At 42.9% G+C, this 18927-nt stretch overlaps 1 protein-coding gene across 2 annotated transcripts; it reads left to right on the forward strand.

Moving 5' to 3' along the window:
* Window positions 1-1173: 1173 nt before the first annotated feature.
* On the forward strand, window positions 1174-11779 carry QTRT1 (queuine tRNA-ribosyltransferase catalytic subunit 1). Of its 2 annotated transcripts, XM_033173377.1 has the most exons (10): window positions 1177-1423; window positions 3387-3455; window positions 4096-4234; window positions 5201-5279; window positions 5877-5992; window positions 7048-7186; window positions 7727-7802; window positions 8037-8146; window positions 10802-10886; window positions 11308-11779. In XM_033173377.1, the coding sequence occupies exons 1-10, from the start codon at window positions 1205-1207 to the stop codon at window positions 11458-11460; spliced, it is 1185 nt and encodes a 394-aa protein (XP_033029268.1). In that variant the 5' UTR covers window positions 1177-1204; the 3' UTR covers window positions 11461-11779. The 2 variants fall into 2 exon arrangements, with proteins under 2 accessions (XP_033029270.1, XP_033029268.1); XM_033173379.1 differs by lacking the exons at window positions 7727-7802; window positions 8037-8146 and having other exon boundaries at window positions 1174-1423.
* Window positions 11780-18927: the final 7148 nt, after the last annotated feature.

Here is an 18927-nt window from a genome sequence, read left to right on the forward strand (position 1 = left end):
TCAGTCCTGCTTTACACTCTTCTCAAGTGATTTCCCTCCTGTCTGAAATGTAACTCTGAGTGCCTCTTGCTTGCTTAGATGAAAAACTGTGCATACAGAACATGATAATAAATTATTATTATTATTATTATTAGGGGCACACTCTTAGTCGGGTGGCTTGTGTGCTCTATTTTCCAGTTCTCTCTTTGAAGAGCTGCCAAAGAACAACCCTCTGTTTGAAGAGCTGTTCAATCTCAGTTTGGTTTAAAGGTAAAGAAGCTTAAACAAGAAGAGCAGAGGCCTTGAAATTGCCCATCACCAGCAGCTAGATGGCAGACTGAGCAGGCATTTAGGCTTGCCATATGTCCTCTTTTTCCAGGACATGTCCTCTTTTTCATGGGTATATAAAATGAGAGTTGTCATAGCGATCCATATTTAAAAGTAGAAGTCGGCAAGTGTGTCCTCTTTCTTGCTGTTCAAATCTACCTCCGCGTTTGTGAGATGTAGGGTATTTCCATGTAAATTATAGTAATGCATCAATATGTATAAATAAGCAAATTTTATGCAAATTGATTGATTAATTCTATTTCTGTGCCGCTTTTCGTGCAAATGAATCACAAACCGGCTTACAAATTTGCATCCTCTTTTGTCATCTTTGAAAGGGCTGGTGCCGTTGTGTTTTAATAAATTTATTATTATTATTGATTATGCATATATTATTTAACATTTAATATAATTAATAAAATAAATTATCTAATACTATATTTAACAGATTATAGAGATATTATACTGTATGTTTTAAGCGATTATAACGATAATGAGACACACACGCTATGTTTTTAGCGGTTCTTATTTTTGTTCCTCTTATTTATATGTTTATATACCAAAAATCTTTGCCAATCTAAAGATATCACTCGGGCCTGTTCGTTGTTGTTTTTTGCTGCCACAAGTTCATTCAGACTTGCCTCCGCAGTTATCCACCTCTACACACTGTATTTCGTATCTCTATGGGCACTAATGCAGGCGCGGCCAATAACGATCCGGCGTCAAGGGGCGGGCGCTGCAACGAGTCCAATGAACAGCGTCGGACTCCTCAGAAACCCGAGACCCTTTGTATCTCTATAGGTAGACGTCGGGGAAAAAAAAAAAAATCCTTTGGCCCTGCCCCTCACAACGTCACGTCACGTGACAGACCGCGTTTGCGCGGGGGGGGGGCTCCGTTGCTATGGCGGCGGTGCCGGCCCTGTCGCTGCGCGTGGTGGCGGAATGCGGGCGAAGCAAGGCCCGTGCGTGCGAGCTGCGGCTGCCGCACGGCTCCGTCAACTGCCCAGTCTTCATGCCAGTCGGTACTCAGGGAACCATGAAAGGCCTCACCGCTACGCAGCTGGACGCGCTCGGATGCCGCCTGTGCCTGGGGAACACCTATCATCTGGGCATGCGTCCCGTGAGTAAGACGACACCCCCCCCCCAACATCCCCCCTTCCCAAACCTTGTTGGACTTGCCATTTATTTCTACTAAAGACGGCAGGGACGTTTCCTACTCTCAGTGGAATTCTCCCCCCACCCCACTCTATTTTCAGGGCGGAAGAAACCCAATACTGTAATCAGTTCAATTATAGTGATTGCAATATTTGGGGTTTTTTAATTTAAAAAATAAATACTTATTATTATTATTATTATTTATTGAATTTATATACCGCCCTCTACCTAGAGGTCTCAGGGCAGTTCACAGAAAATATCACAATACAGTATATAAAATAAAAATAAAAACAATAAATAACAACCCCCCCCCAAAAGAGCCACATTTTAAAAGGGTATAGGATGTCCATCAGGTCAACCAAAGGCCTGGTTAAAAAGGAACGTTTTTGTCTGGTGCCTAAAGGTGTATAACGGGTCAGCAACCTTTTTCCCAGTCCATCGTCCCCTCAGACCCGTGTGGTGGGCCAGACTATATTTTGGGGGGGGGGGGGAGGGAGTGAACGAATTCCTATGCCCCACAAATAACCCAGAGATGCATTTTAAATAAAAGGACACATTCTACTCATGTAAAAACACACCGATTTCTGGACCATCTGTGGGCCGGATTGAGAAGGCGATTGGGCCGTATCCGGCCCATGGGCCTTAGGATGCCTACCCCTGGTGTATAATGAAAGCGTCAGGCGAACTTCCCTGGGGAGAGCATTCCACAGACGGGGAGCCACTGCAGAGAAGGCCCGTTCTCTTGTTGCCACCCTACAGACCTCTCAAGGAGGAGGCACACGAAGGAGGGCCTCAGAAGATGATCTCAGGGTCCGGGTAGGTTCATATGGAAAGAGGCAGTCCTTCAGATATTGCGGTCCTGAGCCATTTATTAGAATTAAGAGTTTCAAAAGAAATATTTTCTAAGTGTATCAACAGAAAGACAAACACAAGACCATAACAGTTGCTGATAACAGAGAATCGTGGAATTATAGAGTTGGAAGAGACTCGTAAGGGTCCTCTAGTTCAACCCCCTGCAACGCAGGAATCTTAGCTCAATCATACAAGACAGGTGCCCATCCAGTCTGCTTAAAAACCTCCAAAGAATGAGAGTCCACTACCCCCTATGGGAGTCCGTTCCGCAGTCTCTTGACTGTCAGAAAGTTCTTTCTGATGTTCAGTCAGAATCTCCTTTCTTATAATTTGAAACCATTGGTTCAGGTTCTAGCCTCCAGAGCAGAAGAAAATAAGCTTGCTCTATCTTCCATAGGACAGCCCTTTAGGCAGTTGAAGGTGGTTTTCATAACTCCACTTGGTCTCTGCTAAACATACCCAGCTCCTTCAACTGATCCCCATAAGGCTTGGTTTCTACACCCTATTTATCATCTAGGTTGCCCTCCTTTGCATACATTCCAGCTTGTCAATATCGTTCTTGAACTGTGGCGCCCAGAGGGGGAGGTGGATGTTTTTAAATCTGCAAATGTTTTTAAGTCTGCAAATTCCCACCAGACTGAACAGAGGAGCCTGGAAGTTTTAAGTAGGTTGGCCGTTCCTAAAGCCTGAGAGGTGTTTTTTATTTGGGAAGTTTTTGGCTTCAGAATCCAAACCAGCCTTGTACATTCCCAGCTTTGATTTGCAATATTGATATAAACATGGGACTATATTTCAGGGTTGTTGTGAACTGTTGAACTTCAACTCCCCACAGCCTTGCAGTAATGCATGAGCATTGTCCTCCCTATGTGCCCTTTTGTTGGGAGCATCCCGCTCTGAATATTGCTGCAGGCACATTGTCTGAATGTTAAGGGTCTGACCTTCTGCTGTTGCTGTTTTTAGCTTGGTCATACGCCAGATTATGAGAGGAAAGTTTCAATGCCTGGCATCAGTGGTGGGGTTCTTTGGCACTACCATGCTATGTTAGGCACTGATTATAACCTTTTATCCTGCTCTAGGGACCAGAGCTTATCCAAAAAGCCAATGGGCTCCATGGCTTTATGAACTGGTCACGAAACCTGCTCACGGTGAGTATTGAAGCGACTAATTAAAGCACTTGCCACTGGAAAACCAACCATCAGCTGTTGGCAAAAATAAGAAGCCATGGCTTACGAGAGATGGCAGGAATCTAGGTATTGTAGGAGCTGGGGTACCTGTGTTACAGAAACACTTAAAGCACATGGGAGAGTCTCGCTGCTCAGTTGAATATTAGTTGCTGTGTTCTACAGCAAAGCAGATACACTTTCATTTTTAAAATTTTCCATAACTGGAGAGATTGAGAGAAAAGGAATGTTCTTCACTTATTCATTCTTCTAGTGAGCAATATATGCTACTGCCTGAGCTTCTTGGGAGAAAGCAATGACTCTTTTTCTGCCACAGATTCTCTGTGTGGTTTTTCACAAATTGGTTTGAACTGTTCACCTCACCAGGAATAGAAGTGAGTTGCTGCTGGAGTGTTGAAAGGATGTGTTCAAACACAGAAGTTCAGAACACTAAATAACTATAGCTGAAGTACAAAGGGTTTTTTCTTTAATCCATCCCAGTTCTTCTCAGGCCTTTGTAGTCAAATGAAAGCTTCGTTCTTCTGGCAATTATGGGAGCAGAGCACCAGAACAGAATAATTTTGCTTATTTCAGCTCTGTTCATGGTGTCACTATTTTCCGGCAGGACAGCGGTGGATTCCAGATGGTCTCTCTGGTGGAGCTGTCTAAGGTGACAGAGGAGGGAGTGTGCTTCCGTTCTCCTTATGATGGCAAGGAGATTCTGCTGACTCCAGAGAAATCCATTGAAATACAAAATGCTCTTGGTAACTATTCTGTCTTGCATAATGCCAACTGCTGAATTGACTGGTGCTTCATACAATGGACATTCTTCTCTTGCCACAGCTGTTTCCCAGCTTTGAAATTCCACATAGACATAAAACTTCAGAGTGAGGCAACCAGTTACTCTGGTGGTGACCCTTCTGTTTTAATGGTGAATCTTCACTGAAGATCTCAAATGAGGCACCAATGAGATAAAAGCATTTTGTGACCTGAATAACTTTGGGGAATAATCCACAATGGGCTATTAAAATTCACCTAAAGAGCCCAGAAATCAGAAATCCGTAATTTGTAAATAATGAGATGATTCTGAGCACCTTCTTTAGCTCCAACCTGGCATTTACTACTGGGTGGAGGTCAGAAAGTGGAGCAGGGATCTGGAAAAAACTATTATGGTTAACTTCATCCCAGTTCTATAGAACAGCACCATACCATACAGAGGGTTTTTAAAACCCTGGTGGGAGAGAGAGAGGCAGGCAGGCTTTTCAGTTAGCAAAATGTAGAGCAGCTTTCATTGATTTTCAGAATTTTAACATCTACTTAAGACTTTTCTGAAATAGAAGTAGATGAATAAAGATCCTAAATTCCTGAATTATTTTTAAATTCATTGAAATTTAGAAACCCAATTTGTATACAATTGTCTTTTCTTTAAAAAAAGTAAATTAGTTTCTTTGAGTATTAAGAAGTGTTCAAGTTTACAATATTATGAAATTTTCACTAATATCTTAGAGATGCCTGCCTCTGCCAGTGTTAACTGAGGTGAGCTTGCTTATTTTTAGTAAAAGTACAGTGGGACCGCCGGCTGGTCAATTTGCTCTATGCTACTTTTGCATTACATATTTTAGGGCAAAAATTGAGAGACTTATCTTTTTTTAAATAAATAAATTTGAAATATGTGGTGTGGACTGATCTCTTCTGCTTTTGCTGACATACATTGCATTTTTCTTCCTTAGGCTCTGACATCATGATGCAGTTAGATGATGTGGTCAGCAGCACAGTTAGCGGCCCCCGGGTAGAAGAAGCCATGTTCAGGTTTGCTTTGTGTGTTGTGTCGATCTGCCTTTTGATCCCAGCTCGGCTTCTCTGTGCCATTGACTTCTGTGATGCTTACACACACAGTCTTTTGGCCTGCCTTGCTTTTCTAGGCATGGAATCATTGTTTACTACCAGTGAAGCATTTCAATTCTGTATGTTTAGCATGAGCAGATGATAATATACAAATGTCATATGACTGTAAAAGCTCCTCTTGATTTGTTTTAAACACAGACTTCATTCTGCGCAGGTAGAAGTCATCTGAGTTAATGCCAAATTTGTGCTAGGTTAAGTCCTGTATTCCCCCCCCCCAAACAAAATCAACTACTGCACTTATCCAAGGATAAGACTACAAGTCCAAATTCTGGGATTTCAAGTCAGCATGGCTCATTGCCTCTCTGCTGAGCTGCCAGCTTGGAGTGCAATGCTTGAGGGGTGGTAAGAAACAATGAGCTGTGGTGCCTCCTCTGGAATGACTAATGCTGGAAGTTTGATGCACCTACATTTGCAACTCCCCGAGTAACGTAATGTCTGACTGTAGAGTGATATGACAAATGCTACCTTTTCTTAACTGACCAGGGGATCTGTCTGTTGCAGGTCCATTCGCTGGCTGGACAGATGTATTGCAGCACATACCAAGCCTGACCAGCAGAATTTATTTGCTATTATCCAGGGTGGACTGGATCCTTCCCTCCGATCTAAGTGTCTGGAAGGTAAATTCTTATTCTTATTCTTTTGTATGGGCTTTGTCTACAAGCAACTTCTGGCACCAGTTTGAAGGTACTCATATTTGAGGGCAAGACCAAAGAGAGTTTTGCTGAAATTCATATCCTTGGGAGCCTCAGGCAGTCACCTTCTGTTGATCTCAGTTTCCCAGCCCTGACGTTTTTCAGTTTCTGGCCACAACTCTACCAATGCAATTTGCAAAGCTTCAGTCACCAATTGCTAAAGTTGCCAACCAGAGTTGCAGTCATTAATTGATAGGTTAATTGGGTAAAGTTTCACTCGCAGTGGTGAACAATCTTACCCAGAGAAATTGTAAATTCATGACAAAATTGCTCACATGCTTGTTTAGGCTATTTTTGTTCTGGTGTGGTGTTAACAGTAAGAAATGGAAGAGGAAATATTTCCTCCAAAGAATGATCAGTTGCTTTGTTTATAAAAGCATAAAAAGACACCAGAGGAATTGCAGAAGGGTTCTTATGTAGTATTTCTTACTCCTATTATAACTTATGTAGTGTTCTAGGAGCCTCAGACTAGGATAATTTTCTACAAATACAACAATTCCAAGAACCGCTTACCGGTATATACTTTTGTCATGCATTTGGAAAAGGAAAAAGATAGTGGATTTGTGGCTTATTTCCCAAGCCGAGAATCTACTATATATTTTGGAAAGTTGTTTGTCTGTTCACTGTACATTTGGGTACCTTTTCAGACATTGTAACTTGATTTTGCATCATGGTCTTGAGATCAAGGAACAGGTTTTTGTCTATGTTTTGATACAATTTGAGACCATTTTGAAGCAAGATGGTGGATTAAACTTTTCAAAACGGTACAGAATCCCTGAGCAGCACTGGGTTTGAGGTTGCTAGTAAATAAATAATACTTCAAACATTTACACCAACAACTGCAGAGAGGGGTGGTCTGTTGGCATTCTTGTCTGAGTTTCCTTAGGATGATGCTTCCCTAGAAGTAGAAGTTCACAGTTCTTACAGCTATCTTCCTTTCCCCTCTCTCTGTTTCTCTTGTTTCCCTTCCTCTCGGCTAGAAATGACTAAACGAGACGTGCCGGGCTTTGCCATTGGGGGCCTGAGTGGTGGTGAGGCCAAAGATCACTTCTGGAGGATGGTAGATCTCAGTACGAATCATCTCCCCAGGAACAAGCCTCGCTATCTCATGGGAGTGGGGTAGGAGCAAATGCCACACTTCAGGCAAAGCATATTGGTGCCTGAGACATCATTGACCTTTAGACTCCAGCAGGAACATGTCAAAATGGAAATGACTACAGGAAATGACCAATTAACATGCGTCTGAATGATGCACAATTGCATGCTTGGCTCCAAACCTGAAAGTGATCAGCAAACATCACTAAACACGTCACTAAAAGGGTGGAATGGGGACAGGGGTGCTTATACGTGCTCTGCCAACGTGCTGGGAACCGATCCCCTTTGCAAAATGGTCATTGCCTGTACTATATTCTCAGACCATTACAACCATCCCTCTTTCTCCTCCTTCAACCAGAATGACTTGACTGTTTCAAGTCAGTCCCCTTGGCGGTTGTGCTCACCCTGACAATTTCTGGGCACAAGCTTACCACTAAATTGTTCCCATCTCTGCCATTAGAAGGCCAAGCATTCTTGATTGGGCCAGGCTGTGTCATAGACAGTGGGTGGGTACTCTTCCAGAATCTTCATCACCTGATGTGTCTCTCTCCATTTCTCATGAAGTTATGCTACGGACCTGGTGGTGTGTGTGGCTCTGGGCTGCGATATGTTTGACTGTGTCTTCCCTACGAGGACTGCAGTAAGTAGCTGTGTCGGCTGTGGGGAAACTGCTAGTGGGCCTACTGGTGAGGGGGTGGGGGAGGAGGAGGGCCACTTCACCACATGGTGGAAGAACATGTAACCTGGAGTGGGAGCACTATTCAAAGCAGTGAAGTGTTTTGAAACCCCCACTAAACCTGGAAAGACTGATGGGTGCTGTTTGTGTTCCCCTGAGTCTCCTGGCTGCTGACATCTTTGCACTTTCAACTTCCAGCGCTTTGGTTCAGCCTTGGTCCCCTGGGGCTCCCTGCAACTGAAGAACAAGCAATATGCCAAGGATTTTCGGCCCATTGATGAGAACTGTGATTGCCCCACATGCCAGAGGTTGGTGAACTTTGGGGATGGTGGTTGTTTTTTTTTTTTAACTCACAGATTTGCCCTTTGCAAAGACAGATTCCTTAGTTGGAAGGCAGGCCATTTTTCATCTATTGCTGAGGGCCTGAGGTATACTTTTAAAGGTGGAGTCAGGGAAGCAGAGTCGTAGAAAATATATCTGTGCTGCAGCTTTCTTATCTTGCTGAGTTTTGTCAGTGCAACTCTGAGCAGAGCAGTCATCCTTAGGCATTGGGTTGACAGGGATGGGAGGAATGGGTGTGGGGGTCACAATATATTGGCCCACGACCAGTTGTGTAAGTAAACCAGTACAGCCAGTATAAGATTATATCACTTGGGAAGACAGGCAAACTAATGCCAGTGTACTGGAAGAAGCAAAGATCACCAGTGTCAAAACAATGATTCTTCAACATCAACTTCAATGGACTGATCATGTTGTGCAGATGCCTGATTATCGTCTTCCAAAAGCAACTGCTCTATTCCAAATTTAACACTGGAAAGCGTAATGCTGGTGGTCAACAAAAGAGGTTTAAAGACACATCAAGGCACATCTTTAAAAATGTAATATAAACACAGACAACTGGGAAACACTGGCCTGTGAGTGCTCCAATTAAAGAACCGCCTTTACCAAAGGCGTCATGGGCTTTGAAGACGTTCGAACTCGGGACAAAAGGGAGAAATGTGCTAAGAGGAAGGCATGCTTGGCAAGCCCTCATTATGATCAACTCCTGCCCGGAAACCTATGTCCCCACTGTGGAAGGATGTGTGGATCCAGAATTGACCTGCACGGACTCACTGTTAAAACCGTGTTTATGGAAGACAATCTTACTCGCCAAAGAATAAGAAGATACCTCCTCTGATACATTTTAAGAAGTTTATGTCAGATCCCTTCCATAGCATATACCCAAGATAATAGCATGGATCAATGACCTCTGGGCACACCTTAACCACATTTTAGTGCTTTCAAAGAAGAAAATATTTGAGTATGATATCTTTGTCCACTTCAGTGCTACTGAACTATGGAAAGAAAGAGAAGCAGTAGTTTTATTCCACGCTCATTCCTGAACAGTTCCTGTATCATAGTACAGTAGTCAGCGGATCAGATTAGTTCCAGGGCAACTTAAGTTCAGATCCTCACTCATCTCCTATTATAACAAACAGGTTCCGTTATAAATATTAGATAATAAACGTTTAATAACAAAGGAGAATTGTAAAGAAATAAGAAATGGGAATAATAGTGTGTTAAAGGAAAGAAAAGGGATAAGTGGAAATGAATTGCAGCTGAGTTGATTGGAAGTCAAGCACAGGGTGGGGGGGGGGTGTTGAAAGGTGGTGGGGAAAACAGATGTAAGGATGCAAGGAAAGACCGGCTGAGATTTTTCGTTTTTGTTCTTTATTTGTTGTCTTTGTTGTTGTTGTTTTTCTTTAAATGAATGAATGTTAGTTTATTTTGTTTGTAACAATGAATGAGTGTTAGTCTATTTTGTTTGTAACATGTGAATGTATTAATAGTTGTATTGATGAATAATAAAATAAAGCTTTTAATAATAATAATAATAATAATAATAATAAGTTCAGATCCTCACTGAGCTAGGATACGTTAATTGTGTTTCTTAGGCCACCTCACAGGGAGGATAAAATGGCCTGGAGAAAATTGGGTAGACCATTCCTGAAGGAGACTGAATAGATAATTGGGCATAATTTGTCTGTATGGTAGAATGCAGAGGCAGCCTAATTTCTATTAGTTACTATGTTAGAATTATTGCAGAAGTCACCATAGAAAAGCTGATGAGCTAGATACACTTTCAGGAGACAGGGAGGCTCTGATTTTTCTCAGGGAGGTGAAGGTTGTCGGGAAGTGTGAACTGCTCCCTTGCCTCTTAGCAAGGCTGAGCTAACATTGTCCAGAAGGCTTCTCACATCAAGGCCCTTGCCCATAAACTTCATGCTACATGTATTTGTATTTCTTTAAAGTACCGTAGGACTTTTATTGTTCTCTACCTGAGTGTTTCTTTGATTTCTCCCTGGCCTACTCCAATATTTACATGCCCCTACTTCTGATGAGTTGCTGAATCCAGAAGTACAGTGGTACCTCGGGTTACATATGCTTCAGGTTACATACGCTTCAGGTTACATACTCTGCTAACCCAGAAATAACACTTCAGGTTAAGAACTTTGCTTCAGGATAAGAACAGAAATCGTGCTCTGGCGGCGCAGCGGCAGCGGGAGGTCCCATTAGCTAAAGTGGAGCTTCAGGTTAAGAACAATTTCAGGTTAAGAACGGACCTCTGGAACGAATTAAGTACGTAACCAGAGGTACCACTGTACTGCTCAACAATCTCCCTTGTAGACATCAAGGCTTTTCTGGAACAGGGGGTTGTGGGACCTAGGAAAACGTATCTCCCTAGCAGAACAATTCTGGCAGCTATTTCCAAAAAATTGGTGTTCAGAGAGAAATTCCCAGTGCTGCTTTTGTTGTCCTGTGGCAAAGTGTGTAGCTGTTAGCTAGTGACACCTTAGCTTTTACTTTGGTAGGAAAGACATGGTGATTTCCTCTTATTCTTCCTACCATTGGTGTGCAGATTACCTTCCTTAGACCTTGGCTCACACGAGCATTTTCTTGTTCCTTATTTTGTCTCTTGACAGGTACAGCCGAGCGTACTTGAATGCTCTCTTCAGGAGTGACACAGCTGCCATGCACCATGTTACTGTGCATAATATTGCATACCAGGTTGGTCCACCTTTTGAACCTTTTGTAGCCTCAAGGCTCTCTTCTATTAGGCAGTAAAGCCTGGCACCATTTGTAGGTGGTAGGAAAGATTCTCTAAGATGCTGGGAAAACTGATGAATTGGGCTGTGGGGTCATAGCTGTCAACTTTTCCTTTTTTTGCGGGAAATTCCCTTATTCGAGCGCCGTTTCCCAATGCAAGAAAAAGGAAGTTTGACAGCTTTGTGTGGGGTAGCTCTTCAGTCTTCAGTCTCTGAGTTTAAGATGTCATCGTTGTTGTTGTTGTTGTTGTATGTTTTCCCCTGTTTATTGTGGTTGGGCCTTCCATGGGACTAGTTGTGCCCACGTTTACATGCATGGTGTTTGAAGCACATCTGCTAAAGAGATGGTGGCTCTCTCTCTCTCTCCCCTTCCCCCTTCTCAGCTGAACCTGATGCATTCAATCCGGGAGAGTATCATTGAACAGAGGTTCCCACAGTTTGTTCAGGACTTCATGAAGACCATGTATGGCAACTTCAGCAGCTACCCACAGTGGGCCATAGATGCCCTGTCCTCTGTTGGAATTACCCTGGAGTGAGAGGGGTACAATTGTGCTGCCAGCATCACCGAGCAAGCAAAATCCAACTTGGAGCCCAGCACCTGTGAACCAGCATGTATCCCCTGGATCCAGGTCTCTCAATGATTGGTTGCCTTACTTTCATAGCTGTGCCAGTTTTCTTTCCAGAACAGTGGTCTAGGTGTTTGCAGCACTGAATACCTCTTTCTATTCAAGGAGTGCATGGGAAGAATCGGAGGAGCTGACGGTTTTTATTGCAATGGTCATTCTTCAATGCAGAGTCTTCATGGTTAAACTGGAGCTACCTTGAAAGTTCCTTATTTTTATATTTTTAGTATGTGAAAAATCCTATTTTTTTATTTGCATTTTTACATGATTCCTCTGAATTGAGAAAATACCGGTATGTTTGTGGAGCTGTCAGATTGAGCAGAGCTGTCCATGTTATGCAGATTCTTGGAGAAGCAGTTCCTGTTCTGTGCCCAAATAAAAGTCTTCAGCTGAAAACTGTGTGCATCCTTAAAGTTTTTATTCTCTGTAGGTGCTTGCTTGCTTGTTTGACAAGGAACAGTACAGAATCAGAGGAAAGGATGCGTGGGGCAAAAGGGGAGGAGCATAAATAAGTCTAGTGTGGTGTAGTGGTTAGAAAGTCAGGCTGGGCCTGGGACACCAGGGTTTATATCCTCACTCAGCCATGATGCTCACTGGGTTACCTTGGGCCAGTCACAATCAAGTCATCAGGGCTGGGATTTCTCATAAGTTCCTCAGTTTCAGGTATTATCTCCTCTTCCTGGACTGATGGAGCTGGAACTTGACAAGATTGGCTAGCCTTGCTTGTGCAGGAACTTCTGAAAGGCCAAGTGTGGCGGTATTGATACCCTGCCCCCAGTGTTTCATCTCTCAAGTCAAATTCTAATCACAGGTGATTTAGGCCATGCTATTATTTAAAACTGCTTTACCTGGGGACATTCTCTGCCATCAGCTGTGCTTTGGGGCCTTAATTGTGCCAGAAGCTTGATCATTCTTCGTTTGTCCCTTCCCCGTTTTTGTACAACCCCAAAATCCGGGTCTCCCTGTTTTGAAAACTGAAGGCAGCTGGATGATTTGTGTTAATTAAACTCATTTTTTGTTATTGTTGTGACAATCGTCATTTCGACCATAACTATATATATAGACCTATCCATACTATACAGAAAGTGCATAGATACACCTTTAAAAAACAGTGTTAACCAATTTATACATATATATCTTAAAATACAAACGGAAACACATCAGTTTCCTTATTTCATCGCCAACCACCTCTTTACAGTCCACCAAATTATCTTTAATGAACGTTCTTCTCAGTTTTGGGGCAGCAACCTCAAATCTTGAATGTTACTTGCCACAAATATAACAGCAGGGTGACTTATGTACAAATGAGACCTTAACAATCAGGTTATCCCCCATTTAATTGTAGTGATTAACATTTTGTCTATACCAGGAGGTTGATGCAGTCCCTTGTCAGCCTGCATGGTGAGACAGCCTGCATTGGACAGTATATTTTTGGCGTGCTGTTCTAGGATAGCAAATAGCTAATTATTGGCAAGGGGGGAGTATTGGCTTACCACATGGGTGGGAAGTAAAACACCATTTGCATTTCCTGCTTAGCCACCAAATAACGGTACTCCCGGGACATCCAGCCAAGCTACCTTTTGGAGCAGCTCCATTGCTTGGCTTATAAGTGAGTGTGGAGAAGATCCCAGGGGAACTGACAGAGTTCATTCTTGGGAGTTCTGCTGGGCATTTTTTTCTGGACCCTAAACGTTAGGTGAATGGGAATGTCCAAATTGCAATGGAGATGATGCCATGGTCACTGGCCTTGGCAGATGCCTTCCTTTGCATGCCAGCAGAGGTCAGTAGATGCTGAATTGTGTGTTCATTGAAGCCGAGGGTGGCTATGACCTCTGCAACAAATTCTAGATAGGAGGTACCTTAACGGTTAGTGGTGGGTTTGGGTCCATAACAAAAAGATATAATCTGAAGCTAGTTTTTTTTTTAAAAAAAAAAATGGGTTTATTTATAATAGGATGGGGAGATGTGAAAGGAAACCAAGCTTGGGTAATTATAATCCTATAAACATTTAATCATAGAATCATAGAGTTGGAAGAGACCACAAGGGCCATCCAGTCCAACCCCCTGCCAAGCAGGAAAGACCAACAAAGCATTCCTGACAGATGGCTGTCAAGCCTCTGCTTAAAGACCTCCAAAGAAGTAGACTCCACCACACTCCTTGGTAGCAAATTCCACTGCCGAACAGCTCTCACTGCCAGGAAGTTCTTCCTAATGTTTAGGTAGAATCTTCTTTCTTGTAGTTTGAATCCGTTGCTCCGTGTCCGCTTCTCTGGAGCAGCAGAAAACAACCTTTCACCCTCCTCTATATGACATCCTTTTATATATTTGAACATGTCTATCATATCACCCCTTAACCTCTTCTCCAGGCTGAACATACCCAGTTCCCTAAGCCGTTCCTCATAAGGCATTGTTTCCAGGCCTTTGTCCATTTTGGTTGCCCTCTTCTGGACACGTTCCAGCTTGTCAGTATCCTTGAACTGTGGTGCCCAGAACTGGACACAGTATTCCAGGGGAAGTCTGACCAGAGCAGAATATAGTGGTACTATTACTTCCCTTGATCTAGACGCTATACTCCTATTGATGCAGCCCAGAATTGCATTGGCTTTTTTAGCTGCTGCATCACACTGTTGACTCATGTCAAGTTTGTGGTCTACCAAGACTCCTAGATCCTTTTCACATGTACTGCTCTCAGGCCAGGTGTCACCCATCCTGTATCTGTGCCTTTCATTTTTTTTGCCCAAGTGTAGTACTTTACATTTCTCCCTGTTAAAATTAATCTTGTTTGCTTTGGCCCAGTTCTCTAATCCGTTAATGTCATTTTGAAGTGTGATCCCGTCCTCTGGGGTATTAGCCATCCCTCCCAATTTGGTGTCATCTGCAAACTTGATCAGGATTCCCTCAAGCCCATCATCTAAGTCATTGATAAAGATGTTGAAGAAGACTGGGCCCAAGACAGAACCCTGTGGCACCCCACTAGTCACTTCTCTCCAGGATGAAGAGGAGCCATTGATGAGCACCCTTTGGGTTCGGTCAGTCAGCCAGTTACAAATCCACTGAATGGTAGCATTGTCTAGCCCACATTTTACCAGCTTCTTTACAAGAATATCATGGGGCACCTTGTCAAATAATAGTAACTTTATTTCAACATAAAAGAGTCTTCTTGTGCAACCTTAAAAACCAAAACAACAAGAAACCTACAATTAATAAAAGAAGATGGTATAAACCCCAGAAAACAGGTGGACCAGCAAATTCCCCACTAATGGTGATGATAGAAGATTTCCCAGTAAATTGAAAAAAGGAAATTGAAAAAGAAGCGAAAGAGAAGAAAATACTTAAAGGATTGGGTGGAGAGAATGAGAAGCCAAGAACAAATAAGGGAAGCTCTAACAGGAAGTAAAATAACTTGGTTTAAGATAAGATTTCTTTATTGTCATTGTACAAATACAATGAAATTGGATGCTTTCCCGTTAAAAAAAAAAAACAGTACTTGTGCAGCGATTGATATAGCATACCAGTAGATGTCAAAAATATCTCTTGAAACAGTCCTTCAGCTGGTGAGTAGCACATTCATGCCAGATTTTAAGTGAGAGCCCGTTTCCTGAGGGGGTGTATGTTGGTACAAGGAAAAGAGACCCATGGTCGGTCTAGTTCAGAGCACAGTTTTAAGTTCAGCATGGTTGAAATCTCCAGCAATGATGTTCACAGTAGTCTTGCTGGCTGCTGATAGAGCCCGACAGCCCTGCCTTTGCTTCCTCTCTCTGCGTCACCTTCCACTCCTCCCTAAGGGAATAGTAATCCATGGAGAGCTTGATATTTTACCTACTTCCACCGTAATGTTGTCTGGGCAAAAATAATTGGCTCTTAACAGCTTGTTCGCACTGTAACCCAACCCTTGGGAGTTCCTGCTGGCTGTAGATGATCTTACGCGCCGCCATCTTAGATCTTAATAACTGCCACTATTCCTTCAGGAATGAGCTATTACCCTCTTAAAGTGACAAATCTATTCATTTTTCATTTAAACATTTGCTCACCAGCCTAATGTACTCACACAAGTAACAACAATAACAACAATAAAAGCCATACAAAACGTTAAAAGAAAAAGAAACGGAGAGCACTGAGCCGCTGCGTCTGTTTAACTGTATACAACTGGAGCAATGGACAAAGAAGTGGTTAAGGTGAACCAAGAACTGCAAAGAATAGGGGAAAGTGGGGCACGTTGAGCCATTTTTTACTTTAAGCTCTACACACCTCAAAATAATGCACATAACAGAAAACTTTTGCATTTAATATTTATTAGGTACTATTCCAAACAAAATCAAAGGGTTAATGTTTCACATTTGATGGAATAAAATGACAAAAAAAAATAACATTTAAGTTTTTCAAAATAATGGATCAATGTGCCCCAGTAGTGGGGCACATTGATCCTTCATTTGGGGCACATTGAGCCATTCCAATTTAAGAGCGAAGAAGGCATTTTTACTACGCAGTATAAACTTCCAAAAGAGTTTCAAAAATATCTCAAAGTTTTTAAAAGTCAGCATCACTTCAACTTGTACTCATTAAGTAAACATGGAAATGTTACCATCTTAGAAGCATGGGCAGTTCCTCCGAAGCAGAGTGGTTTAGGCAACAATTTTACTATATCCTCAAAAGGAATCAAAGCTTCTGGTTCAGAAGAGGGAGTGAACTTGGGCTGGTCATTCACTTTGGACAGAACATGTTTTAGAAATTTTACAATGAAGTCCCCATATTCATCAGTTCCGGTAACTTCAGCAACATAATGGGAAATTGCAGCCTTGGATTCCAACAGAAATTGGGCCTAGCTCTCTCTCTCTCTCTCTCTGGCTTCTGAAGAAGTGTGCATGCACACAAAATCCCCGCGATGGGGTGAGCTCCTGTTGCTCGGTCCCAGCTCCTGCCCACCTAGCAGTTCAAAAGCACGTCAAAGTGCAAGTAGATAAATAGGTACCACTCCAGTGGGAAGGTAAATGGCGTTTCCATGCGCTGCTCTGGTTTGCCAGAAGCGGCTTAGTCATGCTGGCCACATGACCCGGAAGCTGTACCCCGGCTCCCTCGGCCAGTAACGCGAGATGAGCGCCGCAACCCCAGAGTCGGTCACGACTGGACCTAATGGTCAGTGGTCCCTTTACCTTTACCTTTTAAGGTGCTACTGGACAATTTTTTAATTTTTTTACTTATTTCGACTGCGTCAGACCAACACTGCCACCTACCTGAATCTGGCTCCCCAGACTGCAGCTTTGCTTCCAACTTCTTGCTCACAGACACACAACTCTCAACTCTGTCTCTTGTCTTTCTCACTACCAACAAATTGAGGTGGGGGGCACCCATCTGCCTTCTGGTGCCAAGCCACTTCCTTTATTTACCTTAATAGCCCATCTTTAGATAACCATTATCACACCAGGAACCTAGTTTGGTTATTCCAGGAATTTGAATCCTTCCTTAAATTTTCACCCTTGCTGGACCCAAGAGTTAGAAGGGTCTTGGCATATAGCCCACTCCCCCCCCCCCACAACCGGTAGCACTATAGTAAGGACTGAAAGTAAGGGGGGGGGGAGAGATTTGATGTAAAGTTAACTGTTCTACTGTGGCAGTGTCACCAACTGAGGCAGTGAGTCATGCTGCTGTACCAAACTTATTTTTTACAAGAAAGCTGTTCCTTGGTTAAGCAGTCATTTTGGGCTGGCTTCTTCTCTGAAATAACCTGGCATAGGTTCAGGTTTATTTTAAATCAAACACGGAACGTCAATCACTTTCCCAACTCTTACACCCTGTGCTGTTTGCTTATTCATATCATTGAAGAATGTCAATGGTTTTGAGATAATGGGGTAAAGTCTACAAAATCACGTTCTCAGGTGACGTAGCACTGCTACTACTGGGCAAACATTTGGAATGCCGCAGTACTCATATAAAATACTTTTGTTCAGCAGCACTTCAATTACTACAGTTCAAGTAAAGTTCTGCACTTAGGCAGGAGGAACCAGATGCACAAATATAAGATGGGGGACACCTGGCTTACTAGCAGTACATAGGAAAAGTATCTAGGGGTCTTAGTGGGCTACAAGCTTAACACATAGCGGTCAACTTTTCCCTTTTCTTGCGAGGAATCCTATTCAGAATAAGGGAATTTCCCTTAAAAAGGGGGGAAAGTTGACAGCTATGGCTTAACATGAGTCAATAGTGTGATGCAACAGCAAACAAACAAACAAACAAATAAAAATCTGCATCAACAGATGTATAGGGTCCCAATCAAATCAAGTAATAATAGCACTCTATTCTGCGTCTGGAATACTGTGCTCAATTCTGAGCACTACAATTTAAGAAGGATGTTGACAAGCTGGAACGTGTGCAGAGGAGGGCAACCAAGATGATCAAGGGTCTGGAAACCAAGCCTTATGAGGAACGGTTGAAGGATCTGGGTATGTTTAGCCTGAAAAACAGGAGACTGAGAGGACAGCTGATAGTCACCTTCAAATATTTAAAAGGATGTCACATGGAGGGTGGAGCAAGCTTGTTTTCTTCTCCTCTGGAGGGCAGGACCCGAATCCATGGCTTCAAGTTACAAGAAAGGGGATTACAATGGAACATCCGAAATAACTTCCTGTCAGTGAGAGCTGTTCGACAGTGGAAAGGTTGTGGACTCTCTTTCGTTGGAGGTTTTTAAGCAGAGGTTGGGTGTCCCATGTGTTGAAGTCAGTTGAGATTCCTGCATTGCAGGGGGTTGGACAAGAAGACTCTTGGGGTCCCTTTCAACTCTACAATTCTATATTGTTGCATGCCACCCCAGTCTCTGAGCAGTGCGAGAGTCCAGGGATTCCAGGTGTGCTTACCTAGGGTTCATCTTTCCTTGTGGAAAAGAGGCACAGAGGAGACTGGTTTCTTTGGGATATATTATTTATTTACACATACATACAACCTGAGCATGCGATCGACGGGTTCACAGTATTAATACCCCCAAAAGGTCTTGTTTCTCCCATGGCAGCAACCTTGGATTCAAACAGAAATCAAACATTGCTCTCACTCTCTCTCTCTAGCTCACCGCTTTGCATGCCCATTTGCAGACCCCTCGCCCCCGGGAGCCAGGACTGGAGAAGATCAGTCTACATCCCAATCCCAAAGAAGGGCAATGCCAAAGAATGCTCCAACTACCGCACAATTGCACTCATTTCACACGCTAGCAAGGTTATGCTTAAAATTCTACAAGGCAGGCTTAAGCAGTATGTGGACCAAAAACTCCCAGAAGGAGCAGAGGAACCAGAGACCAAATTGCGAACATGAGCTGGATTATGGAGAAAGCTAGAGAGTTCCAGAAAAACATCTACTTCTGCTTCATTGACTACGCAAAAGCATTTGACTGTGTCA

The sequence above is a fragment of the Lacerta agilis genome, chromosome 16, assembly GCF_009819535.1.
Source record: "Lacerta agilis isolate rLacAgi1 chromosome 16, rLacAgi1.pri, whole genome shotgun sequence".
In the NCBI taxonomy this organism is placed as follows: domain Eukaryota; kingdom Metazoa; phylum Chordata; class Lepidosauria; order Squamata; family Lacertidae; genus Lacerta; species Lacerta agilis.